General features: G+C 32.6%; 1 protein-coding gene across 3 annotated transcripts in view; it reads left to right on the forward strand.

Moving 5' to 3' along the window:
• LOC140434613 (fatty acyl-CoA reductase 1) overlaps positions 1 to 17190 on the forward strand; it is a 118922-nt gene extending 101732 nt beyond the window's left edge. For all 3 annotated transcript variants that reach the window (XM_072522999.1, XM_072523000.1, XM_072523001.1), the window contains 5 exons: positions 6556 to 6665; positions 7495 to 7690; positions 7844 to 8080; positions 11641 to 11898; positions 16949 to 17190. In XM_072522999.1, the coding sequence (XP_072379100.1) occupies positions 6556 to 6665; positions 7495 to 7690; positions 7844 to 8080; positions 11641 to 11898; positions 16949 to 17045 (898 nt within the window). In that variant the 3' untranslated portion in view covers positions 17046 to 17190. The remainder of the gene's footprint in view (positions 1 to 6555; positions 6666 to 7494; positions 7691 to 7843; positions 8081 to 11640; positions 11899 to 16948) is intronic.
• Positions 17191 to 18648: the final 1458 nt, after the last annotated feature.

Raw genomic sequence — 18648 nt, forward strand, 5'->3', positions numbered from 1 at the left:
ATGTTTCACTTGCGGAAGACCATGGAAACGATCCTGATTCTCAAACTGTTTCTGTCTAAAAATAAAAAAATGGAGCTTAATTCAATCCCACTATATTTGTACCTGCCGAAGAATAAAAACCTTATTATTGACTTACAGTCAAAGCCTACAGTCAAAGAATGTGCTATTTGCGCTTAAAAGGAAAATTCTTTAATTACAGTTTGATCAATACACATGTCCCAACTGATGACAAACCCGAGGAAATAAAAGAACAGTTCTTCGAAGACCTAAAGCAAGATTACAGGAGATGTCCCAGAAATGACATTAAGATTTGACATTATCAGGTGATATGAATGCAAGAATAGAATAAGAGCGAGTTTTCATGCCCACTATAGGAAAGCATATCCTACACAACATCCGTAGCTATAATGGATTACGACTGATAAACTTAGCAACAACAATCAATTATGACAGTCGCAAGTACCTATTTTGAACACAAGAACATGTTCAAGATAACCTGGACCTCTCCTGATGGAAAAACAACGAGTCAGATTGATTACATCTTGTTATATCCGAGGCATGGAACAGACGTAATAAACTGCAGAAGTTATAGAGGCGCAAACATAAACTTAGATCATTGCCTAGTGATCTCAACATTGAGGGATAGAATTTCAAATACTAGTAAAGAAAATAAAATGGATACAAAAAATGTATTGTGCAAAAGCTGAGAGATGCGACAGGAGAAAACGGTTAATCAGAAAACATCACCATCCATCAGGCTAAGGAATCAAAATTTAAATGAAGAATACCAGACAGATATAAACTTTTATTAGACCAGAATAAAGAAAGACAGATACTTACCAGAATAAACTAACAGAATAAATTACCAGACAAAAAGAAGAGAAGAAAAGAGGATACACAAAAGACAAAAACGAAACCACCTAAATGAGGAACTTAAATATATAGAAAACCTCAACAAAGAAAAATAATTCAGAGCATTCTATAAGAAAGTTAACATCAACAGAAAAGAATTCAAGACAATCACAAGACAATACGACAATACAGAAGTCAGAATGGCGACCTATTAACAACAAGGAAAGATATATTGAAGAGATGGGTAGAATACTTTAACGACGGCACTTAATATAGAGAAAGAGGAAAAAAACCGGGAAGACGAAAGTGATAAGGCAAGGGGAACAGACGGAGGAAAGAAGAACCACCAACGATCCTTGAAGTTAAAGATGCAGTTAAAAAACTAGCCAGAAACAAATTACCCGGAATAAATAATCTCCCAGTTGAACTATATAAAGAAGGCGACCATGATACCATAATGGTATTACAGCAGCTTATAAAAGAAATATGGATACAGAAATCCCTTCCCAATGACTAAAATATTGAAATATTTTGCATAATATACAAAAAAGGAAATATCTTTGAATGCTCTAACCACAGAGGAATTACGCTTCTAAATGCAGCGTATAAAATATTTTCCACAGTACTATGTTATCGTATGTCACCAAATACAGAACAGATGGTAAGAAAACACCAGGCTGGTTTCAGAGGTGGTAAATCGACAATTCATCAGATTGCAACCCTGAAACAAATTTTGGAAAAACACTGGAATATAGCATTAATACTCATCACATATTTATAGACTACAAAACAGCCTCTGTGAATAGAAGAGAAATGTTCAAAGCCATGAAAGAGCTAGGAATACCAAATAAGTTGGTAAATTTAATAAACAAGGCTTATGCTGCAAATAAAGCCTATTTCGCGATTGGTCACATATTCAAATCACGAGACGTACACCGGAAAACAAAACTCCGGGTCTATAAAACAATAATCGTAAGTTATGGTTGTGAAACATGAGTGACGACACAGAAATCTGCCGATGCATTAGATGTGTTTGAAAGAAAAATATTACGTAGGATACTGGGCCCAATAAGTGAAAACAACAACTGGCGAATTAGGTATAATAGAGAAATATACGAGCAATACAGAGAACCATTTCTAGCACAACACACTAAACTGCAGAGATTACGGCGGTCAGGCCACGTGGTCCGCATGCATGAGAATAGACTCCTCAGAAAATTAATAAACGCAACAATGCAGGAAAAAAGACCTGTTGGAAGACCTTAAAGAGATGGGAAGACGAAGTCGATGAGGATGCCAGAAACTGCCTGGGAACGCGTTCATGGAAGAACAGCGGTAAATCGAAATTATTGGAGAAGCCTGTTGAAGGAGGCCAAGTCCCGATTTGGGCTGAAGTGCCATTGGATGGATGAAAATTTAACAAAATTACTCTTGAAAAAGTTGAATGTAGAGTACGAATTCAGGGGGAACTGTCTACACCTTTTAAAACAAATAACTGGCTGCGCCAGGGAGACTCTCTCTCCTGTATACTATGCAATCTGGCTCTGGAACAAGTAATACGTATGCCACAAATCACAACCACTGGTTCAATATATAATAAATCAGTGCAAAACCTGGCCTATGCTGATGATATCAATATTGTTGGGAGAACTTAAAACGCTATAAGAGAGGCGTATGTAGCATTAAAAGAATCAGCTACAAAAATGGGTGCAATAATAAACAACAACATAACGAAGTATATGAAAATAAGCACGCAACCACAAATAATACGACCACTTGTTATAGAAAACGACATCATCAAAGCAGTGAACGAATTTGTATACCTGGGAGCGCTTAACACTAAAAATAATACTACCGCAAAAATTGATCGGCCAACAGATGCTATTTTGGGCTCAATCCCCTCCTTAAATTCACACTTATACCGAGAAATACAAAAATAAAGCTCTACAAAACAATAATACGCCTAGTCCTAACATAATATTCAGAGACCTGGACTCTAGCAAAAAATAATGAAAACATGTTAGGATGTTTCGAAAGAAAAGTACTAAGGCGAATTTATGGAGCAGTGAATGACAATGGAGAGTGGAGAAGACGATACAACTTCGAACTTTATAGAATATACCAGAAACCTGATATCGTAAAACATAATAAGATATGACATCTAAGGTCGGTAGGGCATGTAATGAACGGAACAAAATGATCCAGCTAGAAAAACGCTCCTTGATAGACCCATTAGTCAGAAAAGAAGAGAAGACCCAAAAAAAGATTCCTTGATAACATCGATGAAGACATGAGAAATATATTAGTACGTGCTTGGCGGAGAAAGGCGATGGATAGGGACGACTGGAGAGAAATTCTTGAGGAGGCTAGGGCCCACGTAGGGTTTTAAAGCCAGAATGTTGATGGTGATATATTTGTACCTGAGATTCAGAAAAATTTCATTCAGCGAGGCCAGTTTTACAAACAATGAGACAGGTTTGGTTTCTGCTTTCTAAACATTTGTAAGTTACAGTGGAGTAGAGCAAAAAAATAACATTGAAATCTACTAAATCTCGCAGGTGTCATCAAATAAAAATTGGAGTACAACTAACTGCTATTGGACGTCGAAAGTACTGTTTGTCGGGAAAATGAAAAATAAGTGCTGGTTGGTCAGCAGGATCTTGACTTACCATAGAGACTTTACGGCCACACAACTATACCACTTTAGGACATTTACCTTCTAGGAAAAAAAAGTTTCTCTATAATTTAGAAAGTTATGTATATGACAATAAATCATTGGGTATAACAAAACCAGCAAAAATGTAACACAAATATAAATTTTGACTATACCTAAATAAAAAGAATATTTAAATTGAGTTTTATTTTTTCCCTAGTTAGTATCAACAAAATTTTTTATCCTTTATATATCTTAAACGGGATGCTTAATGTAATGCTATGCTTATATGTTCCCTTTATTTGCAGTGTAGTACTGTTAATACGGTAGGCACCAGAGACTTGAGATTGCGTAATTCTATGCTCCTTTTTTGCTAACTGCCGAAATTGATTTTTTTTATTCTTGGGGTTGGTTTCACTTATTTTCTAACTTAAAGAAAACTTTAAATAATTATATAGTTTTCCAGTAAAATCCAGTGGTTAAGATAGGTACCTATATTTTTCCAAATTTGATATTTTTCGGTATAAAAGAATGGTTAAACTAAAAAAAAAAATTACACATTACACATGATTAGTCTCGAGTTAGTAACAGGCAGTTTGTTAAACAATGAACATGATATTCCCTTCTAATTGCTCCGTTTATCAAAAAATATGTTTGGACCCATATCACTGAATTCTGCGTAAAAAACTCTATAATAAGCAGATTTTAAATAAATGACCATTATAAATCTAGAAACGACTAACTGTGGCATAGCTAAATTGAATTTGGCACCAAATCATAATATCCCCTTGCTACATTTATCACCAATCCCAGGGCCATATTTACTTGCCCATTCTGTACGTAGTGAGATCGGCGAATATACGTACGGGCAGACTTATCGCTTTGTGAAAGCTGATATCAGTGTACTTAATATTTCATCTCTTTAATAAAAGTTTTGAAAAACTTAAGAATAAAATGACATTTTGATTCTGTACCTCTGTGACGATAAAATTTGGCTACCACATTGGGTATCACTCAGGGGTTGAAAGTGAGAACAGCAATTACTGAGCTTTAGTCAGGGTAAGCAAACAAATCAAAACGTTTGCAAACGGCCATTATTGTTTTGGTTGGAGAGCTAGGTCGCAAGTAAGTGAATAAAGGAGGGACTGGGAGGGCTAACTACAAAGAAATAAATCAAGAAAATACACAGATTTCCTGGGCAACAAAACACAACAAGGTTCCTAAATTATTTGAATTTTGACGCCATTTAAAAGAATCCTCTTGCTGGATAGCAAAGTTGGATAGAAATAATTCTACAACTCCTGGTTTAGGGAGAAACATTACATATATATTATTACTTTATATCAACAGTTATTACAAATAATACTAACAAAATTTATCAACAAACCTTACGGGTTGGGCGACAGTTGTAACAATTTTACAACTAGTTGTAACTATTTAAATAATTATTAGAAATAAAAATTATCTAAATTTCTCAACGGAGCTTACATTGAGGTTAACCTTTAAACAAAACAATTCAAATTTATGGTTATGTACCAAATGTCCGAAAAGGATAAGACTGACTGTCATATGTCAAAATGAAATATTAAACCTTTTTAAAATAATAATTAAATTTTAAAATTAATTGCATTTAAAAGAAGACTAATATGACAATTAGCTAATCCATAAAACTTATAATTTTATTTATTTATAATTTTTTTTAGTCTGTTATGAAAGCAAATTTTTTATTAATGAAAAATTGTTTATTTTTACTTTAAATAATTTTAATAAAAAGTACCTGGTATTACTTGCTGATATATTTCCTTTAAGAAAGTTTTTGGAATTGGAATTGAATCAAAACACTGCAAAACAACACACAACTGTGTCCTACACAAGCTGGAATTGGTCTGAAGTGACTATGGAACACAAATGGACAATTATTGGAAAGTTGGGCACTGATTCAGGCTTCGGATTATCCTGGATGACAACAAACTGCAATCTTCAAAACTCAATTTCTCCTTTAAACCATGTGGGCCTCTTAGATGGTTGGAAACGCCGTCTTACAAATCTCTCAGATAAGTCACAGCACAAACAATCGGTGATTAACTTAACAAAAACTGCCAAATAACATTTTGAGCACAAATTCACCTCTCAACTTTAAAAAATTTGCCGGCTTTGAAGACCACCGCCGAAAGCTATCTCTTCCAAATCCAAATCTCCACATTCACTTAAACTCCACACTGCTACTCTACTACACATTTTCCCATGACAAAACCGAACAACGAACAAACATAACGAATTTGAAGGAAATCCGGACTCCAACAATAAAATGAAACGCTTTGGCGTTCCATCGTAGAGTAAATCACTTTACTGTATATTTCCATGACAAAAACGGATAATAAACAACAATGATAAACTTGTAGAAAATCCGGACTAAACAATGAAACCAAACGCTGTGGCGTTTCATCGTAAAGTAAATAACTTTACACTATATTTCCATGACAAAAACGAATAATGAACATACAGTAACGAATTTAAAAAAGAAAGATCCAGACTAAACAATGACACTGATCCTATCGTGGTCCATTGTAGAGTGATTTCATCATCCTTAAAAATCGTTCGCCACCCCGCATACTTTTCCCATCAACCTAAGTGGATATTTATTTGACGCCCAGTATTAAGCGGAATCATAATCAAAATAATGCAAATAGTGCTATTATAAACACAGACTATGAATGTTTATATTATAATCTCAGCGACAAAAAAAGACTGAGAATATTTTTCGGTGTTGTAACATTTACAGGGTAATTCGAAATGCTACACCTCCTCATTGAGTTTTTTTGTGGTGGTGTCTAAAAGATCTTTAATTTCCGGAACCTATCAACTTAGGATTTTTAAATACATAATTTAATTTTACTATATTATTCCACAATGTCTTGCTAATATACATTTGGTTTATACATTCCATTATACTATTTATAGATTATAATTATTGGTTTCACGATAGCTTATAATTTGTTACTTTATATAATTAAAATATGAATACTTTTATAATATCTATATATTTTTAGAATTTTGGGAGATATTCCTAATACATACGCTTTTACGAAGGCTTTGGGAGAATCTCTTGTTGCTGACGAAATGAATAATTTGCCAGTGATTATTTTGAGGCCATCTATAGGTAAGTTTATTTTACATGTCATGGATTATCATACTCAATTTTTATTCAACTACGTACTGTGTCTACTATTAAAATCTGGTCACTTGGACCAATAAGTACTTTTATTATAATATGCTATTGATTATGTTAAACAAAAAAAAGGCTAAAAGGAACTACAACGTTAAAGGGGTTTTATTATTTCATATGGTTAATGGACCCCCAAATTGAAATAACCGCGGAGTGCTACCATTTAAAGTGGTGAGTATTTGAGAAAGGAGTGAATTTTTCCCTATGCACTAGAGTGCATTTGGATAAATTCTATGAAGTTTTCGTACACATACATTTACAAAAAAGTTATTTAAAATTAAATTTCCCGTTAAAATGTCACCTTTTTAAGTTAAAAATATTGTTAAAAAACCAAGCAAAAAAAAAGAACGCGATTAATCTTCTTTGTCCCATAATTTTTTTTCCATGGGTGTAACGGTATAGGCATTGCTTTACAGGAAAAAAAACCTTTATTCTTCTTCTTCCAAATGATGTTGAGTAAAAGTATTTAATCAACACTAGCTTAAGGATTTGTTTGTAAATTAATGTTGTGTAATTATTACTTGTTCAAGGTAAAAATGCTGTCCATACACGATCTTCCCGCTCTGAAGCCATTTTCTTCTTTGAATTTTCTTATTTCTTACTCGATTCTATTCTTAATTAGCAACATATTTTTTCTAATAATTAAAGTGCTCTTTCCTTTGGGCAGCATTATCAGAATATAACCACTGGTATATTAAAAACCAAAAAAAAATAAGAAATATTTTTTTAAATTATATAATATTCTGTATATTTCTACTTGTAGTAATTCCTATATGGAAGGAGCCCATTCCAGGCTGGACAGATAATATAAACGGACCAGCAGGTTTGTTGATTGGTGCTGGAAAAGGAGTCATCAGAACTATGTATTGCGATTCTGATGGGTATGCTGATTTTCTACCAGTTGACATTGGAGTAAATGCTATGATAGTCAGCACTTTGGATTATCACGTGTATGGTGGGTAAGTATATTTTAGGGCAATGTGTAGTTTCCTTTATATCTTTTAAGTACCATAGCGTTACTATTTTGCTCCACAAAACAATCATCCCAAATATTTAAAGTAATTAAAACACCCCCTATATTTTTAAATAATCTCATTGTTTTTAATTTTTAGTGTCCGAAGAATCTACAATTTAACAAGCTCTGCAGAATACAAAATTTCATGGTCAGAAATTATAGAAATAGGAAGAGAAGTAATTGAAACTAAAATTCCATTGAACAACGTAGCCTGGTATCCCGGAGGGTCTTTGAAAAAATCCAGAGTCGTGCACAATATTTGTTTCTATCTGTTTCACATGCTGCCCGCCATACTCGTTGATGCATTATTGATGCTCTTAGGATATAAGCCAATGTAAGTTTAAAATAAGTAGTGCAATATACAGTAAGTATGTGTTATCAACCGGACGAACTGAGAGAAACATATCTAACACAATAAATCTATATTAGTAGGCCTGGCGACCAAACCAAATTATTTGAAAGAAATAAACTTACAGTAGAAAAATATAAACTATATTCATAATTGTAACCAATATTTCTGACAGCGTAGAAATTGACAAAACTCTTTTAAAGATAAACTGATTGGGATTAATACATAATGTCACATAAAGGGTCTGTTACCAATCGATTCTTGAACTTCTTCTTTATTAAATTTACTTTTTAAAATTGTCTTTTATAACTTGAATTTTAATGAGGTAAAGTTAACATAAACAATGTAAAGTCACTTAAATAAGTAGAGGATTACCGTTAAAATGTTTTATTTGACCATTTAAAATATAATTAATCCAGATCCATTTCAAATTTTAGTGGAATATCCTGGTATTGATGAAGCCTCCTCAATTCGTCATCAAACTTATATATCGTTTGTCGGTCTTGAGGATTACAAATTCGGGGCAATTTTGATATTCGTGGTAAGAAACTTAAGGGATTCGTGGGAACTGATCAAACTACTTTTATTTAAGATGCATCTTACCCAAGACTGGATTTGTAACATCATTTGTTTTTGTAATTCAGAGAAATCCTGTATCAATTTATACTAATATTTTGCGTCACCCTAATTCCTAGATATATGTTACGAATATTGACAAATTTTGCAATATCTTGAGGATCAATTGTTTCAATATTAGTTTGTCTCACATATCATGAGTCCATGTAATTGAACAATAGATCTTTATACACTAGAATCAATTCGCTGTGCAAATTTATTATAACTACTTTATCGCTTTGGAAAAAATTACATAATTCCACAAATTTTGGTAAAACCCATTTCAAAAATAGGTTAAATAGTTCCCATTTAGATTCATCCACTGGTTTTAATTTTAATTTACTCACGTTGTCTTAACCCGGTATCTGGCAACACCAAAAATAGATGTCGCAAAATTATTTTATTGTGTATATAATCTTATATAACTCTCAAAAACACACTGTGGTACAAAAAAAACCGGAAGGAGATAGGGGAAAGTGGTTTTTGAATCCGTTGCCTACAAGCAACATTGCCAGTCAAGAAACACTATTTAATACTGATAACTTCACTAATGAAGATCTCAAAATTTTGTTAAATATCATAAATAAAAAACTGTTTAACTAAAGGACATTTTATTGATTTAATAAAAAAATTAAAAGTACCTAATACTAAAAAATTATAAATATAGGCCTAATTCTAACGGTGGAATGATAAAAAGCACAGTTGTATAGCCAGTTTTACAAAATCTACATCTTCCTTTAGCGGTATAAAGGTGCCAGTGACCTAACGCATCTGTTCTGGTAGCATCATCAGGTCTTACAACAAGAGGGTGGCGAATAATGTTATCTGTATTTTCTATACTTGATGGACGGCCTCGCTTTATTTTGTTCTTTCCAGTGTTAGACAAAGACCTAGCTAGTTTCATTCTAAACTTCTTGAGAGGCATACAATTTATATTATTGGCTTTACTGTCATTTTAATATAATATCCAAGCATTTTTAATACAGACATCTAAGAGCCAGGTAACTATTTAAAAGTACCATCTTTTACTACGACTTGGACTTCTGTAAAGACCCAATAAAGAGTTAGCTTTATCCACTCCACCCATGTGTTTATTGTATTGAGTGATTAGATTTGGGCATGGCACGTTTATTTTTCTTTTATGTTCTTTAGAATACCTTTGTACATGATTGACTGGCTCAATCCCACAACCAGTGCTAGCAAGAAGTACACATTTGTTATCTGCCCATTTGACAACTATAATATTCTTTTGTTCATCGGATTTATAAACATAGGAACCCCTGCCACGTTTTAGCAAAACCTTATCAGTATCCAAGGTGCAACCTGCTATTCTATTTGAGCGAATAGGGCCCAAGCTAAGGATATTATACTTTTCCTTCAAGTAATCAAATAGTCTCAAACTGGAAAACCAATTGTCACAAAAAATCATTGAATTCTGGGGGTGATCCAATGTTTTACATAGTGCAATCACTGAAGATGCACCGACACCCAAGGATTGTTCTTCTTCAGAAATCTGATTGATAGTTCCCTGTAGTTGTGAAAATGTCGAAGCTCCTTGGTAAGGAATGAAATCGGCAATATATCCTGAAACACCTGCCCTTACAAAGAACTTGTAACCCCATTTATGAGGCTTATTTTGTATGTATTGTCGTAAATTGCCACTGTATGTACCTTTGTATGCAACCATAGCCTCATTTATGGAATATTGGTTTTCGAACTGATACTTATAACAATTTGTAGAAATATGATCTAAGAGGGGACGAATTTTGAAATAGCGGTCTTTCGTTTCTGAAGTTGCTTCTAAGTTATCATTGAAATGGACCAGTGTTCTCAGTTTTTGAAATCTTTTTAGGGACATAACATCAGCAACAAGAGGAATGCTTGAAGAAGTAACCCAATAATCTTCTATTGCTGGCAGCTGTATTACCCCCATAAAAATCAAAATGGAGAAAAAGTCTGTTATTTCGGAAGTATTTGTGTTGACACTTAACCCAGTTTTTTGAGTACTGTATAAATTCGTCTGGTATACAATATTCTCTATTAGATTTAGTGAAAAAAACCTCGTAAAATACTCAAGAGGCAAGGCTACCTCTACTGCATTATTGCCTATAGTTGGATTTTCGAACGGAATGGTTTCTATGTCACTTTCAGACCAGTTATAATTTACTGACTCCACTACTTTTTTACGTTTTCTTGGTGGTTCTTCATGATCGCCTTCTTCATTTGTTTGATTAGCCTCCTCTTCAGTTAGCAGTTGATGATTATGAGGTGCATCATTTTCATCTGATTCTGCGGCAATTTCATTTATATTGTTGTTTTCAATTTCTTCATCATACTCCTCCATATCAGACAAATCAGAGAGATCAGGGTTAACAGGAACAATACACGACATTTACGTTAACTTTCCATGTATCTTTGCCTGTATTCGATTATGGAAGTAGATGGTTTCGGAATCAGGTTTTAAAAAAGCTTTTAAAAACACAAAAATATATAGGGTGTTTCATTAAAGTAAAGATAATTGACCATGCTAGACGTGAATCACTCTGTACATTGAAAATTATTTTTAAAAAGCGCAAATTTATATTCTATACTCTAAATTCACACTCTGCAACATTATACGAATCTGAAATCAAACAGTCAGGCTAGACAACAACATCCACCAATGCACCTCAATGCACCATATTCTCAAAACCTGAGCTTCAATAATTCTGCTATCGGAGCTTCATACCTTTAAGACCTGACCTGACCTGACCTTTAAATATTCAGTGGACACCTCTTTAATCTTCGTCTCTCCAAATTCTTGTACCTATAAGTAGTAACTATTTCCAACTTACTTACTTATAGTGTGGTTGTTTATGTGGTGTACAAATAGTAGGAGCAGTGTAGGTAAAAAAGCAATACTTAAATAATCCTGATTTTTTACTTTATAGCTTGATGCGAGTCCAAAAAAGAATATCAAAAGGTTTCGAAGTATTCGAATACTATGCCAATAATCAATGGGACTTCGATAATGATGGTTCATTAAAGGCTCGCAAACTTTTAAACCCTAGAGAGAAATTAATATACAAGTTAGATGGTGATGGTATTGATTATGTTGAATACTTTACTAATTGTGTACATTCTACACGATTATACATTCTCAAAGAAACTGATGATACTATCCCAGCAGCTAAACGACATATGAAGTTGTAAGTATACTCGTAGTGACATTAAATTAGTTAAATTTTCATTCAATAAATTATAACAATTAATAAAACTTAAAACCTCGAAGACGGAACTTTATATAAACTTTGCAAAAATTTTTATAATTGAGGTTAAAAATAATATTTTTTTTCTTTTGAGTCTTTAGCCATAAACAACAAATTTTGATTCTATAGCCTTCAAAATCTTTTATTGGGGATTTTAAAGTCTGAGATTTTAATAGGAAATTAAACCTTGTTACGATAGTTAAATAAACTCTGCTATGATTTTTCTGTTATTACTTTAAAGTATTCTAGTTTTAGTCGGTATTACATTTCCAATTAAAACATTTCTGTTATCGCTCCAGTTCTCCCCACTTTTATCTTTTTCATTTCTTAGTTACTTCTTTTGTTTCTCCTACTGTCTAATCCTAAACTTGTTCTTGTCTTTCTTTTAATCATTGTTGTCTATATTTATATTTATTGCTCGATATTTAATACGTCTTCTAAATACTCTGCGCATCTGTTTATTTTATCTGCCGTTCTTTGTTCCCATAAATTGTTTGGTTTTTTGTTTTTATAGTTTATACCAAAAATGTTATATTTTTGCAGTTTTCTTTTAATATTTCTAGCTATTTTCGTTGTTTTTTTATCCATATCTTAGTTTTACTGCTTTCTTTTAAGCAGCTTTGTCTGCTTTATTTCTTTTTTTTTTTGTGTACAAATTCCGCCAGAAACCAAACCCCTGAAGAAATCGAACAAAACCTAATAAACTCGAGAATGGAATAAGACTGGCGATCAGTAAACTAAAGTATAACAAAACACCAGGCCCAGATACGATAACAGCAGAAATGCGCAAAGCCACAGAAAACCGGAAGGCTTCATTTGCTCTGTAACAAAATATGGCATTATAAGCAATGGCCTGACGACTGGAAATCTATTATAACATCAATGTATAAAAAAGGCAGCTTCTGCAAAAGACAAATACCCCAAGAGTAAACTGGATTTATTAAAGGTAGAGGAGCAAACGGGTTCTGGTAGACGACAGATATCCTGGCTAAAAGACGTTCGCGACCGGACCGGGTTAAACACACAGACGCTTTTAAGAATAGTGGCAGATAGAGATGTATTTGCAATGATTATAGCCAACAAAGTGGAGTCGACACTAGAAGAAGAAGAAGAGGTACTTAAAAACACCTTTTGAACCTAGGACAAATAGAAAAATCTAAAGAATTCAATATCCCACTACACATTTGTTTTATAGATTATTGCAAACCATTCGACAGGGTCAAATGGAAACACTTATCGCAGATACTAAAAGAAGTAGGTATACCACAATACTTAATTTTGCTCATAACTGAACCGTATGACACACTACTGGAAGAGTTAAAGTTATTGACACACTCTCAAATAAATTCTATCACAACAAGGTATCAGACAAGGATATATACCGTCTCCACAATTATTTAATATATATGGAGAGCATATTATGAGAAGAGAGCTTGAAGAATGGGAAAAGGTCATCTCAATAAATGGACGAAAAATAAACAACCTGAGTTTTGCAGATGATGTATTGTAAATACTCAAGAAGAGTTAATTGACCTCATACGACTGGTTGAAAATGAAAGTCAAATATTTGGTCTGCAGTTAATCATATCAAAGACAAAGATCATGATAGTAGATAGCCTACATAACAATCATGCACACATATCCACGATTGACCAGTTTGAGGTTGGGAGCTTATACTTATATCTGGCATCATTGATTACAAACACAGCGTCACTACAGGAATAAATAAACAGTAAATGTGATTTAGTAAAGTCGTCGTAGGAAAGATGGCCCAAATATGGAAGGACTTTAACATTTTTGATCTACGGCTTAATATCCTACGCCAAGCGGAAAGAAAAAAGATAGACGCCACTGAAATATTTTATTAGAGAAGAATGTCGCGAGTTCCGTAGACTAACCGCCGAACCAATAATTCAATTTTAAATGAACTGAAGGTCAGCAAACGGCTCTCTAGCAAAGCCCATCTCCAACCATTAAAATACTTTGGACATCTTATGAGAAGAGACACAGAAAACATGGAAAGACTGTTCCAAGGAAGGGTTATTAGGACCGAAGATCACGAGGAAGATCCCCAAGAAGATAGATCGACCACGTTACAGGAATACGCAAAGAGTTACAAGAAATTGCCAAAGACAGAGATCTTTGGAGGCAGACAATACACTACATACATTACGATGACCACCCGGTCAGGACTGAAGAGAGAGAAAGGGTCTGCTTTATTTTAGTTTGTGTTATGTTTTTTTTTAATTATCATCTAGTCTATTTAATTTTTCGTTATCGCATCTAGAGAAATCCATGTTATTTTTTGCACAGTTTTGTAATTAAATCATGCACGAACTGTTTTCCTGATATTTCAATATAGCACAATCTGTCAATAATTACAATTCTATTACTATTTTGCTTATTTTCATTGACACAATAAAATATACCCCAGACGTTACAATAGATTAGTTGACCTTTTACATTTAAAATAAGTATATTTTACACTTTTATTATACAATTTTACTTTATAATTATTCAGTTATTTAGTTTCTTATAAGTTCTTATAAGTTCGTATTTCATCTAGCTTTCTTAAGATTTCAACCTTAAAAGTTTCTCTTACAGTTCATGTTTTCTGTTTTAATACATTTTTTCCTTTCTTATTTCTGTTCTCTTATTAAAAATCGTTACCCTTGTCTTAGTCTTGATGTTATCATTTTCCTGACTGTTTATTTTCTGTCAGTTTTTGGTTTAAACTTTTCTTTTGGTTACTTTGATCAAGTTATATCTTCTTTTCATTACATTCCACTTATCTCACGCATATTATTAATTTTTCATAGCCTTATTGATATTTTTTTCTTTCTTTTAAGTATGTATATAGAATGTTGTCAATTGTTTTTTGTTTTTAATATTCCTGTATTTTCTATTATTACTTCTATTTCAATTATACAGATATTTTCCTTTTTTATTGCTGCAGTTAAACATTTTTAATACTCCTATAAACTTTTTTTCTGTTTTTTTATTTATTTAAGTTTATATTCCAGATATTTTATAGTCCAGATAAAAGTTTTAAGGCTGGTCGAGCCATCTTAACCTTGACTTCTTATCAGTGTTTGTCCTTTTTATTTAATCTCTTTATTTTTAAAGCTTTTAGGCTTCAGCCCATTCTTTCGGTATGCGTTCTTGTTCCCATATTTCTTTTATCAACTTTTCCAAATGCTTAGTTAGTACATCCTGTAGTCCTATAGTCCTCTATATTTGAACATTTCAGCTGTTACTTCATCCTTTCCTGGGCTCTTATTTCTCTTTAGGTTCTGTATTATATTTTTTATTTCTTTTTCATTAGATAATATTTCATCTTCTTCTTAAGGTGCCATGCATTTCTGCGTAGGCGTCCACCGTACATCGTCTTGTCAGGTGAGATGTTAAATATTCTGGATTAAATAATTCTGTTTTTAGCAGCATTGCGAAGCATTTCATATATTTCATATTTCATCTGTTTGCTCTTAATCAGTATTTTGCTTCAGTTCTTCTTTTCTTTATATTCTGTTATCCTAATTGTATGTTCTTTTCTTTGATCCAATGATTCTTTCGTTCATCTAGTTTTGCATCCATGTTTGTTTAATATTTTCATTTTTTCTTCAACATTATCTAATTTTCTAATGACTATTCTTTCATATTTATTTTGTTCTTATTATGATAGTAGTCTAATAGGTTTAGTTGCTTTATACTTTTTCCGCTGGTTTTTAAGAACTGGTATAAGCTGCTTCATTTGTATTTCGACTACAAAATGATCTGTGTCTGCTTCTGGTCCTCTATATATTCTTATGTTCTTTATACATTTTTCCATGTCTTTTTCGACGAACATTTGAAACTATTTTCATATATATATATATATATATATATATATATATATATATATATATATATATATATATATATATATATTTGATTATAAACGTCTTCCTTCATTTCTATGTTTTGCTCTTCAGTCGTTGCGTGTATGTTTATAAATATTATTTTTTGAACTTTTCTCCTTATTCTTAGTACGCATATTCTCTCTGAAATTGGTTTGATGTCAACGATTATATCTTTCAGCTTTTTATGTATCACAAAGTACCTAACAGTCTATTTTCTCCTCCGCTATTGAAAAATAAATAGTCATTAATTTTCATTGATTATTGTCCTAGTTGTTTCATTTCCTGTAGTGCTACTATTCCAAATTTATATTTTTTGCATTAGTCGGCTAGGTGTTTTAGTTTTCTTTCTTTGTATGTTTCTCTTACATTCCATGTCCCTACTAATAGGTATATTTATATTCGTTTAATGTTTTGCTTCCATTAATAGTCTTTACATTTTGTCCATCTCGTGTACCTTTGTTTTGCCAAATCCATAACCTTTGTAATCTTATTCATAAAAGATTGGGCGAAATATTTGTACGAAATCTTGACTATTGCACTCTTCTGAACCGATAAGATACTTGCGCTTACAAATCCTTTAAGGTTTCTAATAAAAATGTGTGACTGTATAGAAACGTGCATCTAAAAGTTTCAAAGTAAACCTTGTGTAGCAAAAGGCTAAACTCTCTTGTGAGCTCTCGTAGTTGAAGCTAGGGTTTGTATCATAAATAATTGACATCTGAGAAATTGTGCACAAAATAGTTTTGTCCCAAAGATGAACGTTGCAAAACGTTTAAGGTTGTATCTTTCGTTCTCTTTCCCTCTAATCCCCAGAGCCTCGTCATAGCTGTTAAGTTAATGAACTGTCCGAGGTATGGTTTATATATCTGAATGTATACGTATATTAAGTAAATTTCTTTAATAATATAATATTCGTTTGTTTAGATAACATTTGTAATTATTTAAAATGTTTTAGCTAATTTGTATGACCAATTTTTGACAAAATGTGTTTTTTTCTCAATATGTCGATTAGTAATCTAATCTATATTCTACTTTATATTTTACCGATCAATACCATTTAATAAATACCATAACTACAAATATTTTTTCAGAATGTGGCTTGTTGACAAATTGTTCAAATTTGCCTTTATTTTTGGCATGGTTTACTTGTTATGGACAAAGATTATGAAGCCTGTTATGGAGTGGTAGTCTCCAATATGGACGATTACATCATCTGTTTAAAACAGCGATCTAAACACAAACTATTATTGTAGACCTGATATTTTTAGTATTATATACGGTTTTGATAAGTATACAACTTTTTTTTATAAAATAATAAATATGTTTAACCTAACACTTTTTTTTTATTTATTTTTAAGAAAAATAAGCCTAACCCACGTGTACAAAAGTTTTTATATTACATTAGTAACATTTATTTTAATGTCCTATTGACTTAAAAAAATTATCACAGATGAATAGTCACAGTTTTTTTTAGTCACTCATGTAACCTTGATATATCTCCTTCTTTCAACTTTACATACGTAACTTTTTGCTTTCTTATATGTTAGGTCAGGAGTGGCCAAACTTTCTTAACAGTCTGCCACTATCTGTTTATGAAAAGTTAGTCGTGCCACCAAAAATTTTCTAACAAAAAATTCAATAGTTATGTGGAATTTGTATGAAATAACAAAAAATATTATGTAGCTATAACAGTATATTATTCCACGAGCATGTAATGATGCATATCCTCAAACAGAGAGTACAAATACAAATTCACAATATACACACACCATCACCACTATCTAGTGCAGAAACTCAAGAACTTGATTTGTTTAACAGCGATGAAAACAGTACTTAACGAACAAGTGTAAAAATGTTTTTGATTTGTAATAAAATAGTATGCCTTATTTACTATATTAATACTTATATTTAATTAAAAGCTTACCTTAACGTAACAATGACTTTTTCTTTCGGCGATATGCAGTACCTCATAGCATTATCACTGCACTTTAAGTCGTTTTCAATAATGCACATTAAACAATAAAATAATAAGAATGCTTCGATGTTATATTTTCTCTACCCTTTTGTATTTTTAAAATATCATGCATGGATCGCAAAACAAACGAACAAGTTCTCGAACAACTAGAAAAACAAAGTGAAGTTTTAAATTCAATAAAAATCATGAAATTGGAATACTTGGGGCACATCATGAGAGGTTAAAAATACGAACTACTAAGGAATATAATGCAGGGAAAAATCAAAGGCAGAAGAACCGTAGGAAGACGTATAATCTCGTGGCCACGCAATCTCCGTGAATGGTTGGGATGCAGTTCAATTGAACTATTCAGGCGCGTAACCAACAAAATTATAATTGCCAGAATAATTTCCAACCTCCGATAGGAGCGGAACTTGAAGAAGAAGAAGAAACAGTCAAATAACGTGACCGACATCCTGAAATAGTTGAAAAACTTATCTTCATGTCTTCTCAGCTTTAAATATAAGGTAATATATAGACTCAAATTGGTTCTCTCGCTTAAAATAGGATGCACCCAATATCTTCTTTCTCTTCGTCGACGTCGATGTTTCAACCTCCGATACAACTCCCATAAACAGATTGCCTCATCAACTTCCATTTTCGACGACTACGACGCTACAATGCTGCGTTCTCGCAAACTCGGAATAAAAAAAAACGCGCGACCATTTGAAACGTGCGTTGTCGAGCGACCATGTGAACATAGCCTTAAAACAAATACTGGCCAATGAATGAAATTTCAATTTATACCGAATAAACAGCAGCAATCATGCAGGCTGT

The sequence above is a fragment of the Diabrotica undecimpunctata genome, chromosome 2 (assembly GCF_040954645.1).
Source record: "Diabrotica undecimpunctata isolate CICGRU chromosome 2, icDiaUnde3, whole genome shotgun sequence".
Classification (NCBI taxonomy): Eukaryota; Metazoa; Arthropoda; class Insecta; order Coleoptera; family Chrysomelidae; genus Diabrotica; species Diabrotica undecimpunctata.